General features: G+C 32.9%; 1 protein-coding gene across 1 annotated transcript; it reads left to right on the top strand.

Moving 5' to 3' along the window:
* Window positions 1-2,863: 2,863 nt before the first annotated feature.
* On the top strand, window positions 2,864-15,425 carry LOC130825570 (glutamate--tRNA ligase, chloroplastic/mitochondrial). Its single transcript, XM_057690862.1, has 13 exons — window positions 2,864-3,216; window positions 3,296-3,414; window positions 10,469-10,590; window positions 11,307-11,489; window positions 11,667-11,785; window positions 11,939-11,987; window positions 12,087-12,188; window positions 12,280-12,382; window positions 12,527-12,590; window positions 12,756-12,870; window positions 13,930-14,030; window positions 14,694-14,850; window positions 14,940-15,425. Exons 1-13 carry the CDS (start codon window positions 2,954-2,956, stop codon window positions 15,168-15,170), a joined length of 1,728 nt encoding a protein of 575 aa, XP_057546845.1. The 5' UTR covers window positions 2,864-2,953; the 3' UTR covers window positions 15,171-15,425.
* The last annotated feature ends 554 nt before the right edge of the window (window positions 15,426-15,979 follow it).

Genomic DNA, 15,979 nt, shown 5'->3' with positions numbered 1-15,979 from the left:
CATTCCCTCATTCTCTCTACATATTTCACTTTCTACTCTATATTCTATTCTTCCTTAATTGTAATCATCATCATTTGTACATCTCCATTGGAGAACTTGTTTAAGGAGCAATAAGACATCTAGGTTAGGACAGTGGACGTAGTCAAATTAGGGGTGAATTACTTAGATTTTGGTGTGCTTTTGATTGTGTTCTCATTTGCTTGTTAATTGTTGTTATTGGGTTGTACATATTAAATTTTGTTTTGGGTTTGTGTGTGAGATATGTTCTTAAAATCAAGACTTTGATTCTTGGGCGTATAGTGGGTAATTAGTTAATGTTCTGTGGTTTGGTTGAAGTGTAATAAACGATACCTTGAAGTTTCAATATCTCAGTTTTGAGAGACTTTAATTTTCGAATTAGTATTTGAGAAACTCAAAATGTAATTTTGGACTTTGGAGTTTATTTCAATGAGGTTGTAATTTTTCCTTTGTTTTTGATGATTAAGATTTTTGTTTTTAATATCAGTTCTGATGGCTATTGGGTGTCGAAGGGAATAATGATCCGTTTTTATTTTTCTTAATAGTTTTTAATTTTTTTATGAAGTTTTGATTTATTTTTTATTTTTTAATACTTTCAAAAAATATTTTAATTTTCCTTTTTTTGTTGAGGAAAAATGACCTGTTTAACGAGTAACTGGTCACTTTGGTGCACTCAAAGCAAACACTCCTTAAAATTGGAATTATTTATGGTCAATCAATACTTGGGATTATTGTAGAAAAATCAGATAAAAGTTGAATTATTTTGGGCAATTTTTTCTATTAAATGTGAGAATTATATTAAAGATAAAATTTGTAGATGAGAATAAATATAATAATTAGAGTCAATTTTTCAATATAAATTGTAGCAAAGTTTATAAAACACTGATTACAAATATTTGACAAAATTAGGGAGAAAGAAAATAAATAAATAATTGATAATGATTAATGATGAATAACATAAAAGACAGGATTATAAGTTTAGAAAAAAGATCATAATAATAAATAATAAAAATATAAAATGAAAAGGATTAATAATAAGGAGTCCAAGGAGAAAATAACACAAAGAAAACTAAAAAGAGAAAAGGAGTAAATTTTTCAAAATATATGTAGAAGAATATTGGAAAACAAAACTAAGGGAGAGCATATTACAAAGAAGAAAAGTGGAACCTAGACATAATTTGCCATTGAGTATTCAAATTTTAAAGAAAAATTGATAGTTTTTATGTAAATTAACAGTGGGATTTACTGAAATATGTAAAGAATAAATTTATATCGAAAAGGAGAGAAATGGTAATAAACTCACCTTTAAAGATGAATTTTAACTTTTATTCCATTTTATTGTTGGAATTAACTCTCTCAATCTTAGCCTACATTAATGGCAGCCCTGGTTCAACATTTCGTTTTTGCATTCCAACCCAAATCATCGTTGCATGTGATTGTGAACCATCTGTCATCAATGCACTATCATGGCCTCCGGGCCCTAGGCGACGACATCTCCGGCCTATCCTTAGGGTCGGGGTTGGTCATGACTTACCTTTTATTCATCACGTGATAAATGATTAGAAATAAATAGATTAGATGAAAATTAAATCTCTATTTTTATTTTACCTTAAAATTAATTCTCGAACACCTCTACCTTTAGGGTTTTAATAAAATGAGACTAACTCACAAAATACTTATAATCCACTTGGTCCATATCCTTTTTATTATGCACTGAATGTGTCATTGAACTTTTAAGAGCTCTGAGTGAACGTTAAATATGAGCTTTTTAAATACAAACGTGTATGTCCACTTTTTCAGTGATAATAATAAACTACTATTTTATTTTTATTAAATATAAACTGATTTGTTCAATTAATTTAATTAAAAAAATAATTAATAATAATAATAATAATAATAATAATAATAATAATAATAATTTTTTGATAGGAATATTAACATTACTTGGTTACCTAGATTGAATAATATTCAATGGAAAAGAAAATAAATCAACAAAATCAATAATTATCAAATAAGTAGTCATTATCAAGATAGTAAATTACTATTAATTATGAAAAAATATTAACATAGATTATATGAAGATTTACATATAATGTTAAAAATATTATGTTTTTTAATATTTAATTCAAACCATTGAATATATTAATTTTTTGGACCCTTAAAATAACGGGCTTTGAGCTGCCACTAATGTGGCTTATAAGGTAAAGCTGACCCTGTGTGCCCGTTCTTAATCTTCCATTCACAAGCTTATACTCGTCATTCTCTAGACCACTTAGTCACATTCTCTAACTCACACTCCTTACATTTAACTTGTTGTATACTACTTTTGTGTGGACTAAGTTCATATAAGACTTACTCTCATAATAAATAATTTTACCAAACAATTAGACTTACACAACTGATTAGACATCAAAATATTTAACAATTATAATTATACAATTATAGTTACATACATGTAATAATTATGCTTTGAAAATTAACAATTACTTCATAACTATTTTGTGTAAACCAGAACATTAACGATGCAGTCATATTCACCAATTGCCATTCAAACGTATCATCATTATCATTTTATCTAGTGTATCTCGCTCATAGAAAACTATGATCAGTAGAAAACTATGATCAGAGTCTGGGGAAGGACAAAAAGCGGCAACCTATATTCCTAAAGTAGGATGCAGCCAAAGAGTCCTTCAACTCTAAAAAATACTTAAAAAATAAACTCCTACATAAAAATTGCTAATTAAAGTCAAAACCACAAACCAACAATTTACCGGACAAGTTTTACCCTATATACAAAACGCAGCGACTTAAATAAAATTACGTCTCGACGTCTTGTATAAAAAATTTGGCGTTAAAACTTGGTCTTGAAAATTTTCTTTCCCAAATTCTCCAACGAGGAGGAAAAAGAAACGAAAGTAAGTTATCCTGAACAAAAATGGCGACAATGCTGGGAGCACCATGGATAAGAATCAAGCTTATGACTGAATACCATTCTCCATTCATCCGTCAATCTCCATTTTCTCTCCACTGTAACTTACGCCGTAATTTCCGCCGAAACTTTTCAATTTCGGCGTCTGCAGACTCATCTCTTTCGAACAAGAATGATGGCGAAGTCAGGGTTCGATTCGCTCCTTCTCCTACTGGTAATCTTCATGTTGGAGGTGCTCGGACTGCTCTATTCAACTACCTTTTCGCTAGGTAGGGGAATTTGTTTTTTTTTTTGTTCTTTTTTGGTTTTTAATTTTGCAATGATTTCTGAACTTATGAAGTGATTTAGGTCAAAAGGCGGAAAATTTGTGTTGAGAATTGAGGATACTGATTTGGAACGGTCTACGAAGGAGTCTGAAAATGCTATGTTGCGTGATCTTACTTGGCTTGGACTTGATTGGGATGAAGGTACTTTACTCTTGCAGTATTTAGTATCATTTTTAGTGATAAGTATGTTTTCATTTGTTGTTTGATTGTCGATGGAGCTAAGTTCCTTATTTTATGTGGAAACTTGATCCTATGTTCCTATGTGATGAAATTTGCAGTTTGACTATTGAGTTGTGAACAAGTTAACGGACAGTTTAGTGTACTTCGTTGGATAAGGATGTCAGTATTACATGATACATTTTTTTGAATTGATGGAAAATGCAGCTATTATACTAAGATGAATTCTTTTTTCATTTGGATTCCACTTCATGATTCGTTAGAATTATGAGCTAATTAAGTTTTATTTAGTCATGAATTTTACTTGAGTGATTAGTGATTTAGTGAAATATCACTCTCCAGCTCCAATATGCTCATGAATAAGGAAGCAAGGAATAGCACATAATGAGAAAGAAAGACCAAATCAGAATAGAGGAAAGGATGAGATGAATAGGGATATTTTAATTAACTGTAATTTTCATAGTACAAAGCCTTCCTTATATACTCACTCTGTCCCCCAAGAAATTTCTATAGTTATATATTGCATAAAGATTAAGAAATGGTTGGACCATTTAAAGTGGGTGGATGATATTAAGAAGTGTTAAAACGTGTGGATGAGAATAAAAGAAAGTGATGAGGATATTTTTGCAAAAGGAAATTGTAGTAAAGTAGAAATGACTATATAAATAGAAAAGTATAATAATCTCTTAGGGACAGTGAGAGTAGTACTTTCAGCAAATTAGAACTTGCGAAATGTATTACAATCAACACAGAAAAAGAAGGAAATGCAGAATAAAAATAAAAGCCAAACAACTCTTACCAACTTTTCCAGTTAGCATAGAATCAACTATATCATTGCTGCCCTAAACTTGTCTCCAAGTTAGTTTTACATAAAGCTTGGATAATTTCACTGGAATTAAATTATTGGAACAAGAATTGAGGGCACAACCTTGATTTACATTTTCTCTCCCAGCTCTGTCCACCACTAGGAGAGTCTTCAGGCAAATATGAAAGATGGATATTGTTGTAGACAATTGCATAAGGGGTTAACCGAGTGCCAGTGTGATAATTTATATATAGTATTGTACCACCATTTTTGCAAGAGGCGACCATTTACAACCATTCACACCATTCTATGGGATCATCCCCTTTCACACACTTAAAATACATCTCAAAGACATGGGCTAAGTAAGCTTGAGCCACTTGCACACGTAAGAAAGGATGAGCCATGGGTGTAAAGTGAGAGTACTTGTTAAACCTATTCACCACTAGAATATTGATATCCTTCCCTAAGGATCTGGGAAGCTCAAAGATAAAATCCATGGAACTATCCATGCATACCTGATCTGGAATGGGCAAAGGTTGTAACAGCACAGAAGGTTTCATTTATTAGTTTTCAAACTCCTCCAATAGTTATATCTTTGTCAGCATGACCAATTTTTGAACTATTATGGTGCAAAGCTATGATTGCATTCTCAAAATTGCCGATTTACTCCAACAACTAACTTCCCTTTTCTCCTTGGTAATTCATTTTGCATGACAAAGTGAGGAATAACTTCTCTTTGGTTCAATTGTCAATTCAAGTAATCATCTTAGTTGTTCTAAATTTGATGACATTATTGATAATGCCATGAAAAGAAGTATAACCCCTTTAACCCAGAATAAGACATCTTATCACTCTTGTTTTGAATCTCATAACTGAAGCCATGAGTTTGAATCATATTGTAACATTAAGGCCGGATCGACTGCGTCGTAAAGGTTTTCAAAACAAAAAACTGGTATTTTTTGTGTCTATATTAAAAGATATCTTATGATTTGACCGATATTTAGGCGTTACGATCACCACATCACTCCCAATCCTGCATCACCGTTCCGTTACCGTGATCATGAATGTTAACGCATTTTCATACTATGGTCTGGATGACCAATATTGTTGAAATGGTGTTTAGATTTTTTGATGTAACCACCATATCATACTTTTTTGGTCAGTTTTAACTCTAAAATGATTGTTGATGAGGTATTACTAAGCCTCTGGACGTAAAGGGATGTCTAGCTTACAAGAGTATTGCACCTATTCTAGTCCTTGAGGCATCAATCTTAATCGCAAAGGGTTTATTAAATTGGGGTAAAGCAAACACTAGAGCTTTTACGAGTGCTTGTTTCAGGTTAAAGGAAATCTATGTTGCATTACCGGCATAAGCTCAAATTTGTGAGTGGTTTTCTCAACACAAAATATAGTTCTTAATGAATAGCTATTCCTAGGAAGTTTCTCAATTCCCGGACTAAGCTAGGTGTGGGCCAATGTTAATCACATCCACCTTCTTTGAGCAAGTTTCTACTCCTTTCCCTAAATTGAAATGGCCTTAATACATTTTTTTGAACAATAAGCACACACTTGCTCTCATTAACAAACATGTGCATGGGCGGAGCAAAGATTATGGGGTCTTTTTGATTTTGCAATTTCTTTCGAAGTGGGGCCCTTACGCTTTATGAATCATTGTAGAAAACAAAAATTCTTGGGAATGATCGTCTCATATTTAGACCAATAGCCTAATTGACCCAATTATAATTTTTTACAATATGCGAGCAGTAATTGATCAATTTAAAATCATAATTGATATCTTTAAGCTCAAAATTGATTTTTTTTATAAGTTATAATTGATCATTTAATTGATCACTTTATATATAGTTGATCACTTTAAGGTTTGAATTGATCACTTTAATGTCGAAATTGAAGACTTCAAAATAATTGATCCATTTAAGGTTATAAACTTGTAAGTAGAAATTGATCACTTGATGACAAAATTGATCACTTTTAGGTCAAAAAATGAATTTTTTTTGTTGATTTCTTTTTAAAGTTATAAATGATCATTTGATTGATGATTTTATATATAATGGATCACTTTAAGGTCTGAATTGATTACTTTAACGTTGAAATTGAAGAATTTAAAGTAATTGATCCATTTAAGGTTATAAACTTGTAAGTAGAAATTGATCATTCTAATGTCAAAATTGATTACTTTTAGGTCAAAATTGAAACCTTTTGTTTTGGTTAGTTGATTTAAATTCAATTTAAGTTGAAATTGATCACTTTAATGTCAGAATTGATACCTTTAAGGTCAAAATTGAATTTTTATTTTTTAATTTTTGGGTTTTCGGCCAATTTTATTTTTTAATATTTGTCTTTTGGGCCAATTTTACTTTTTACTTTTTGTCTTTTGGGCGGGCCCAAATGTATTGTCTCTTATTGAGGTCGTCTCCCCCAAGTTTATGCATAAAGAAAATTGTATCAAGTATAAAAATACTTAACACCAAAATGATAACAACACAAAATTTATCTATAATCAAACGATTCTATAACAAAACGAAAATTAAGTATAAATTGCAAAACTTGATTATACAAAAATTGCATCTTAAAACTAATTTGGACCCCTAGTTTTTGGGGGCCGTAAGTAGGGGTGTTCATAATCGGGGTACCCGGATTTTCGGGTAGTTGTTCAAGCGGCCCATTTCCCGACCCGCTTTACCCGAATAAAACGGGTCGAGACACCGGGTACCCTATTTCATGAATTGTTTGGCAGAAATTTTTTGACAGAATATTTTTAGTCTAAATGTTTTTAATTGATAATTCTTACTTCATTTGCCTTCCCCCTTCATCAAATGGGTCAAAAAATTTTAAATTGATTTACTGGCAGAAACTTCTCCAAAAATATGAAGTAATAAATTGATGATATATGGCTTCAATAAGAACTAAATTACAAAACTTCAAATATTCGTTTGCTTTTAACTTAATCAATTCGATGGACAATGATAACATCAAAATTAAAACCAAAATTAAACTATGAAATCTTTTTTTTTTTTTTTTTTGTTTTTGTTTTTAAACCATCTTCCTTTCTTTTTCTTTGATTGAATCTGCATCAAAATACAACTTAAAAATAAAAATACAAAAGATATGAAGTAAATACTCAAAACACATATCTAATAAAGTAACTTAGAGTACAAAGATGAAAATACAAAATACAACTCAAAAGAAATGAAAATACAAAAATAGAGATCAAAACATTTACAAATTAGATGGAGTTGCCATATATTTTCTTGATTCCGTACAAGATCAAGTAAATACTCATATGAACAACTCAAAAGAACACTCAATATCATGATTCATACTTTATAGTTCAAGAAAAACAAAAAAAGAACAAACAATCGAATCAAGAACAGGAATGAAGGAAAAATTAAGGTCAAGAACAAGGAAAATGAAGGACCAGTAAGAGTTTTTCATTGTGTATGTCGGATTGTCGCTGCTTGGCCGCCTACCAAGCATCAATTGTAGGATTTGGATTTGCACTAGGTTAGGGTTTGGAAGGTGGAATCAGGGTAATTAGGTGAGGAGTCTTGAGTATGCGGCGCTTGGGAAATAGGTTTGAGTATCATGAAGTACTCCTACTAAGGACTAAAGGTAGGGTTTTTCTTTTTTCTAAGAAGCTGCAAGTGATTAGACTTAGGGGACTATAGATTTTATATAAAAAATGCTAAAAACAATATAATTTTTTTAAAGCAGGTCAATCGGGTACCCACTTATATTTTAATTGCGGCCCATGACCCGACCCGGTTAAGGCGGGTTAGGTATCCAATCCATAAGTTACAATGTTTTTAGAGATTGACCCGCCATTTATGTTGCGAGTTGCTGGGTCAATCGGGTCGAGTATTTTTGAACAGGCCTAGCCGTAAGCAGTCAGGCACCCAGAATGTGCTTAGAACCGCCCATATCTGCATGAGTTGAAACACTTGAGCTAAGTGTTTCCAGTGGTCTTTTTCTAGGATCGGTAATTCGGTATAGGAATTTGTGTTTAGTGGTTTGTTTGTAGAGTAAAGAGAGGCTAAATCAACCTTTTGATCATCAGTTATTTGCATAAATCAAAATACTTACCACTCTTCCTTATTTATTTCACAACATTGATACCATCAAGCTTAGGAAAACTCAGATTAGGAATTAACCCTTGAAGCTGGACTTACAGGTTCATTGTTGAGTGCTGAAATATATTTTGGAGTTGTTTGCATTCTCCTTCTTAGCCAGCTTGGTCATGAGTATTGCAAACTTGCTAGATATTTAGGATTTCATTGAATCCATTTGGTTTTGCAAGTCTTGCTTCTTTTTTTTTTTAATCTACGGCGGCTGTTCTTTTAGGATGAGCTAGGTTGTTACGGTTGAATGTATATTTTTAAGAAGAGTTAGAAGCGGAATCGGGAGATGAGTGAAAAAAGGTAGTAAAAAAAGTTTTCTTTTGAACCAGATTGATGTGAAAGGAAAAGATAGGATTGAGAATAGAAGATTAGAAAAGATGGAAAAAAGAATTCTCACAAGGATTTTAAAAGAAGACATATTATGGGAAAGCACTATGGTCCAGGTACAATGATAGCTAACGGTGTTTAAAATCGGATACCAGATCAATGCAGATTGGAAAATCTGGATATTCGGTTTTTCAAATATTCAAGCCATTTTGGTTTCGATCATATCCGAAATTCGAATATCCAGTTTACCCTCGGATCGGATATAAATATCTTGTTTTCTTAAAATTCCTTTTTTTATTTTACACTTTGTACACACGAACAATTAAACTCACTTTTCTTTCTTTAATCAAAATTATTTTTCGTTTGTATAATATTTTATTTTGAAGTGACAAATCAATTTTTCTATATGGTTGGATGTTTAAAAGCCTAAATTAATTAACATTTAATAAGTTATGCAACTTAATTGTAGTTGAGAATTGTAATAGTAGTATGTTCAAGAGCCTAAATATAATATTTCTATAATTAAACAAAATTTAAAATCAAATATTCGATTTTACTAAAATCCCGATCCCGATTCGATTTTAAATCAGATATTTGATCCAAATTATCCGGTTATATTTTTGGAACCGGATCAAATAATTATGCTCACCCCTAGTGGTAGCAGTAATCACTACCCAACTCCAATATACTCAAGAATAAGAAAGCAGGGAACAGTACAAAATGAGAAAGGAGGATTAAATCAGTTTAGAGGAAAAGATGAGTTGAAGAGTGATATTTTTATTAATTGTTCATTTCATAGTACAAAGCTTTCTTATATAGTACTCTAGTTATAATTGAAAGTAAAAGGAAATGTAGAATAAAATAAAAATAAAAGCAAAACAACTCTATTAACTTCATGCCCCATTTCTAATGGCTAGCATAATTTCACCCATATCAAATGTTTATAAGAAATTATCAAAACTTATCTTAACTTTTGGTCCTTATATGAAATTAATAACTCTAAATAGAACTTGTAAAAACTTAATTTTTTGAAATGAGTGAAAATTATGAGAGGAAGACTAGCTTGATTTCTAATCGCACTTTAGAAAAAGTGAGAGGAAAACAATGATGTGAATTATTTAGTTTTTCCTATGAGAATGTTTTTCATCCTTTTTTTTACTTGATTTGATTTGTGTATCAAGAATGTGTAATAGACTGGCCAAGACCCGTAACCAAAATGAGATAGAAAATACACAATATTGAGCAATTTGAGTATGCTCCTGACTCCTAAGGACTATTCCTTATTTTTATTTTTTATTGGTTGGCTCTTTATATTCTAACTACAAAATAGAATTACTAACTTTTAGTAAAATGTCAATAATGCCCTTGGACCCTTTGACCCAATTCATCACAAAATGCCATCTCATTGTGCAGTGATTGTGATGATGAAGATATTGTGTTGTTTCATAAACTTTTCAAGGATGGATTGATTCCTCCATTGATCATGGCACTATGCTTTGCATGCATTTGTTGGGACTGATATATGGAACTGAGTTAAGGTTTGGCATGTTCACCTATACGTGCTTTTGGACTTGTGTATTTCTCAAGAGCTATAATTGATTCCTCCCTGTTTTCATGTTCAATATTGGTTGTGGGCCTCACCAGTAGTCCTTGTTTGTCAATGTTGGTTGTCAATTGTCATGTAGCTTGTTTGGTTTGATGTTGATTTTCAGTGACATGACACGTTTGACTAGTGCTTGATTGTATGCAGGTCCTGGCGTAGGTGGAGATTTTGGTCCTTATAGACAATCTGAAAGAAATGAGCTCTACAAACAATATGCTGATAAGCTTTTAGATTCTGGTTATGTTTATAGGTGCTTCTGTTCTAACGAGGTGACTTTACCTTTGCCTTTTGGCTAATAAGTTGAGCATTTTAATTGTTCGCCTTGAATATGAACTGTGACATGCAAATGAAATCAAGGACAAATTACTTTTGATTTGATATAATAAAAAACGGGTAAGTTGTGTTTGAGAAATTTTGTAGGGCTCACAAAACAAAAAAATAGAATTTGGAGGAAGAAGAGAGAGGGGAAACTTTTTTCTCCAAAATGTCTGAATCTTTAAGCAATATAGGAAGAGTGTGGTTCTGCTAGCTGAACCCAACTCTGGTACCAATACAACTTGAACCGACTATATCACAATATCTGTTATTTAATAACCGCTTCTATTTGCAAGAAAAATAAATTTTAATTTAGCTGTTGATAGGCATTTGTTATCAATTACCATTACTTCACAAGAATAATTTACATCTGAATCAGATGTATGGTTGGATAGTTACATAAATCAATATAAAACGTTTGCTCCCAGTTGACAACTAAAGATGTGAATAGTAGATTTATTGATGATCAAGCTATTAATCACTATCTATTGTTTAGATTTGAGCATTGGTCTTCATATCTTAGCTGTATGTTTATCGAAATTTTATTCTTTTGCTCTTCATTGACAATGCAATACTGCTTTGTTGTGTTAATGGTGAGTTGGTCCTTTAACACTAAAACACTAGTTATGTATGGTGTTTGAATTTTAAGAGTTTATATGGTACTGTTTAGGAACTCGAGAAAATGAAGGAGACAGCCAAGCTTAAATCATTACCGCCAGTATACACAGGCAAATGGGCCAGTGCCAGTGATGTAGAGGTTCAGGAAGAGCTGGAAAAAGGAACCCCTTTTACATATCGGTTTCGTGTTCCCAAAGAAGGGAGTCTCAAAATTGACGACCTTATTCGAGGAGAAGTAAGTTATATATTTGTTGCCATGGATTTTGTCATTGACAGTATATGGCAATACTTTTTTTCTTTATATAAATGAGTGACTCTTTGTAACTTTGTCCTATAATATCATGAACACATATAGAAGAGTTAATCACATGTGGCTTCAATAAGGTTTTAAAGGTTTGATAGCATCCTGAAGGTTAGCTGGAATTTGGATACCCTTGGAGATTTTGTGATAATGAGGAGCAATGGACAACCTGTTTACAACTTTTGTGTCACTGTTGATGATGCAACGATGGCCATTTCACACGTCATCAGGTTATGGTATTCTTGTCTGGGAAGATGATGATTTTCTATCCTAGTTTTTGTTTTTCTTGTCCTCATTGTATTTTTTCTTGCATTCTTAAGTGTGTTCCTCCTGTTCATTCATAAATGAAGGGTAATTTTAATGTTTATTAACCTGCATAACAGAGCTGAAGAGCATCTACCTAATACTCTGAGGCAAGCATTGATATACAAGGTCAGGTTTAGTGTCTCATAGGTTCTTTCTTTGTTTTCTATGAATTTCTGGCCTTTCAGCTGAGTAGGATTTTACATTTTCATATATCTTTCATTACAGGCTCTAGGGTTTCCTATGCCGTACTTTGCGCACGTTTCTTTGATTCTTGCGCCTGATCGAAGTAAGCTGTCAAAGCGGCATGGTGCAACTTCAGTGGGTCAGGTTGTGTAGAATGAGGATTAACTTTTTATGCTTGCATAGTGGCCTAGATTGGAAGTGTCATAAAATGTCTGTTCTTGTTTGTCATAAACAGTTCAGGGAAATGGGCTATCTGCCTCAGGCACTAGTGAATTACTTGGCCCTATTGGGCTGGGGTGATGGTACAGACAACGAATTTTTCACTATTGAACAACTTGGTTAGTTGCTGTTTCTCTATAGAACTTTGATAGACTTTCGTATAGACATCAATTTTGTTTTTTATTTTTAACTTTTTATTTTATTGTTGTTTTGATATATATATTTTTGTGTGTTTATTCTTGAGAATTTTTGTTTGGTTGCAGTTGAGAGGTTCACTATAGAACGTGTAAATAAGAGCGGAGCCATATTTGATTCTACTAAATTAAAGTAAATATGGTGCTAATTTACAATTTATTGCTCCTTGTTCTTGATCTTAGATTTTATTACTTGTTTCTCAATTTATTTCTTTATGTTATGTTGATACTCTCATGGCTACCCGGTAGTTGTTGATAACATCTTTTTTTACTTGGATTTTGTGCGTGGAAATGTCAGATGGATGAATGGTCATTATTTGCGAGGTTTGCCATCAGATGAGTTAATTAAAGTTGTTGGTGAGCGTTGGAAGAGCACAGGGATTCTAAATGAATCAGAGGGGCACTTTATAGAAGTAAGTTTTTTCTGAAAACAAATAATGCTGAGAAGCCTTTCTTATGCCTGCATTTAGTTTACAGCACATGTTTAGTTACCAAATACAAGAAAAGAACAATGCAGGACTTTTAGGTTCATATAAATTGCTTGGTTGTGGTTGAAGTATGAGTTACATTATAAAATTTGTACTCTTTTGTGATGTTTGTGCTATATTGTTAATCTTTTCGGACAAAAATAGTAAATATACATATGGGTTTAAGCCTTTAAGGTTGTCACTTTTTTAGTGAATTTGATTGCATTTTCTAACATGCGTGGAAAGGATAGGTAGTACACAATCATCATATGTCATAGAGTATTTTTAGATAATTCGACGAACCCCTCCCTTGCTTCTAAAACCTCTCTTAGGACTTGCAGCAATATGGAAATTATTTTCAGACAGAGGCAGTAGTAGTTATTTGTAATCTTGTGTGCCTGGTAAAGGAAAAACTCAAGTCTTTACTGTTAAGGTAGTTTGATGGCCAAAAAAATTGGTTATGTCAGCTTCTATTTAGTGTATTTGATATCAAGAGGAATTTAATGGTTGGTTTAAGGATAGATGGACTTGCGTACCGAGCTAACGTGCCTAGAGAGCTAACAGTAATAAGCCTAATTCATGGATAGCAGTGTTGATATGCAAGCTTTTGCTTTGTGGTTCGAGTTTCCTGCTTTCAATGGTAAGTGTTAGTAACATTGATGGGGTTTTATAATGTTAGACTAAGTGATATAACTGTCACAGTCGTATTGGTATATATAAAATAGTGTTTATTTCCTAGATTTCAAGTCAAAAGACAACTATGTATTATTTGAATGGGGATAAAGAGGAACAATAGCAATGTCCAAGAACATGGAGGTGGATCTTTTCAGCTCCATATTTGAGCTGTGTTCATTTGTTTTCTAATGAATCAATTTGAGGTTCATCAATAAAATACTTCTATTTCCTTCTCCCATAATGGGGGTATGAAAAGATCTTGAACTTTCTGATCAATTAATTGTTTCATTTGATGTCAAACATTCTGATATGCTTATACTGTGTGAGCAGGAGGCTGTTGCACTGCTGAAAGATGGTATTGACTTGGTACCAGAATCGGACAAAGCACTTTCAGACTTGCTATCTTATCCTTTAGGAGACACTCTTGCAAGGTGGTTCCTCAATTTTTTACCCTTGGATCTTATGATTGCTTCTTGTAACTTCTTAGTTCATTGTTTGCAGGAATCTCTATGACAATATTGTTTCCTAGTTGTTACCATGTTAATTAAGATGCTATTCAAGTATTACTGTTCAGACAACTTTGAGACTTCATGTTTGATGCTCCATGACTTTTGTATTTCAGTTATGATTTTAATATAATTGTATGGATTATGAAAGTTATACAAGCTGCTAAAAAAATGTGCCAGTAATGCTTTACCTTGGATATGAGTAGTAGGATATTCACACTTTTACTTAAGAGAGTTTTTAGCTGATGTTTTTTAAGAGTTTTAACAACGATTTGGAACTCTTTTTATATTTAACCTTTATTTAGTTTCTCGGAGATATTGCCTCTAAGGTGAAAAACTATGCTTATTATGATATTGGAGGTAGAGATGCTAACTAGAGTTATGAAAAGAAATTGTTTGATGTGTTTTTGTTTTTGTAAAGAAGTAGAAGTGTGGGTAACGGGACATACTCCTATAATTTTGTGCTATCATTTAGGGACATGTTATGATTCAGTAAAAAAATTATATGCATTCCAGTCTTTCTTGCTCTTCTGCCGTTGGCCTGTTAACATTGTCACATTACCCATGCTACTCAATCATCCTTTGCAGTCCTGAAGCTAAGCAAATAGTTGAAGACGGGCTTTCTGATATGGCAGCCAGCCTATTGGCAGCATATGACAGTGGTGAACTCATCACAGCTCTCCAAGAAGGCCCTACGGGCTGGCAAAAGTGGGTCAAGGCTCTTGGTAAAGCAATAAAGCGCAAGGTCAATTTTCCCCATTGTTGCACTAAAAAGCTGTCTTCCTACTCCTCTCCTCTCTGTTTTTTTCTGACTGGAAATTGTATTTATGGCAGGGAAAGGGCCTTTTCTTGCCCCTTCGAGTGTTGTTGACAGGAAAGCTTCATGGTCCAGAAATGGCACCTGGTATTGTTCTATTGTATAAAGCCGGGACTACTGGTATTGTAAATCCGCAGTTCGGGTTCATAACATTAGATGAAAGGTTCAAAATGCTGCGTGAAATCGACTGGCAGTCATTACGAGCTGATCATGCTGTGCCAGAACAAACAACCACAGTAGCACATTGAGGATCCACCAAAACATTTAGCTTCTCTTCCATTTCAATAACACTGCAATTTTGACCTTTGAGGTACTCATGTCTATTTTGCTGCTTGATTTTTACAATTAGGCTCTTATTTTGGGACTGATAGAAGTTTGATCATATTGATTCGGTAAGTTATACTCAGCAATTAACTCTTGGGGTGAAACCGAGTATATTCAGAGCTGTGAAATCAAGGTTGATAATTTAATACTAGATACACTAATTTCTCTTGTTTTTGATAGATGTTTGGTAGCATTGTTAAATAATCGGAAAAACACAAGGTGCACAGAGATATACCATTCCGAAACCATATGACAATGGGAGGAAAGACTCCAATAACTTTTAAAGTGTACACGCCATTTTTAATTCATCGATGTGGGACAAACCATCCCAACGCCCCCTCTCATGCGAACCCCCAAGTTCGCATGTAGGATTAGTCAATTGATAGGAACGTTATTCGTTTCAGACCTACCACTTTAATTTTTGATCGAACCATTGGCTCTGTTACTATGTTAAGGAATAAATTCAACTAAAACCTTAAGCTATGATTGAGGGTTCAAAATATGTTACATATTATAACAAGTATAGTACCAATACTAATATACATCAGCAACTGATGGTTAAATGGCAACAATTGGTTCTCCAGTTGAAACTTAAAACCCACGAAAACTCTTTATAACCTGGTCCTATATAAGTTTATATTCTACTCAACTTGGTCTTTTTTTGTCTCAATGCAAAGTAATGACCAAGTTAAACTCTTGTTAATTGCACTTGTCAGTTTTTTTTGGCATGAAG

The sequence above is a fragment of the Amaranthus tricolor genome, chromosome 1 (genome assembly GCF_026212465.1).
Source record: "Amaranthus tricolor cultivar Red isolate AtriRed21 chromosome 1, ASM2621246v1, whole genome shotgun sequence".
In the NCBI taxonomy this organism is placed as follows: domain Eukaryota; kingdom Viridiplantae; phylum Streptophyta; class Magnoliopsida; order Caryophyllales; family Amaranthaceae; genus Amaranthus; species Amaranthus tricolor.
This window is presented reverse-complemented; position numbering and strand designations above follow the sequence as displayed.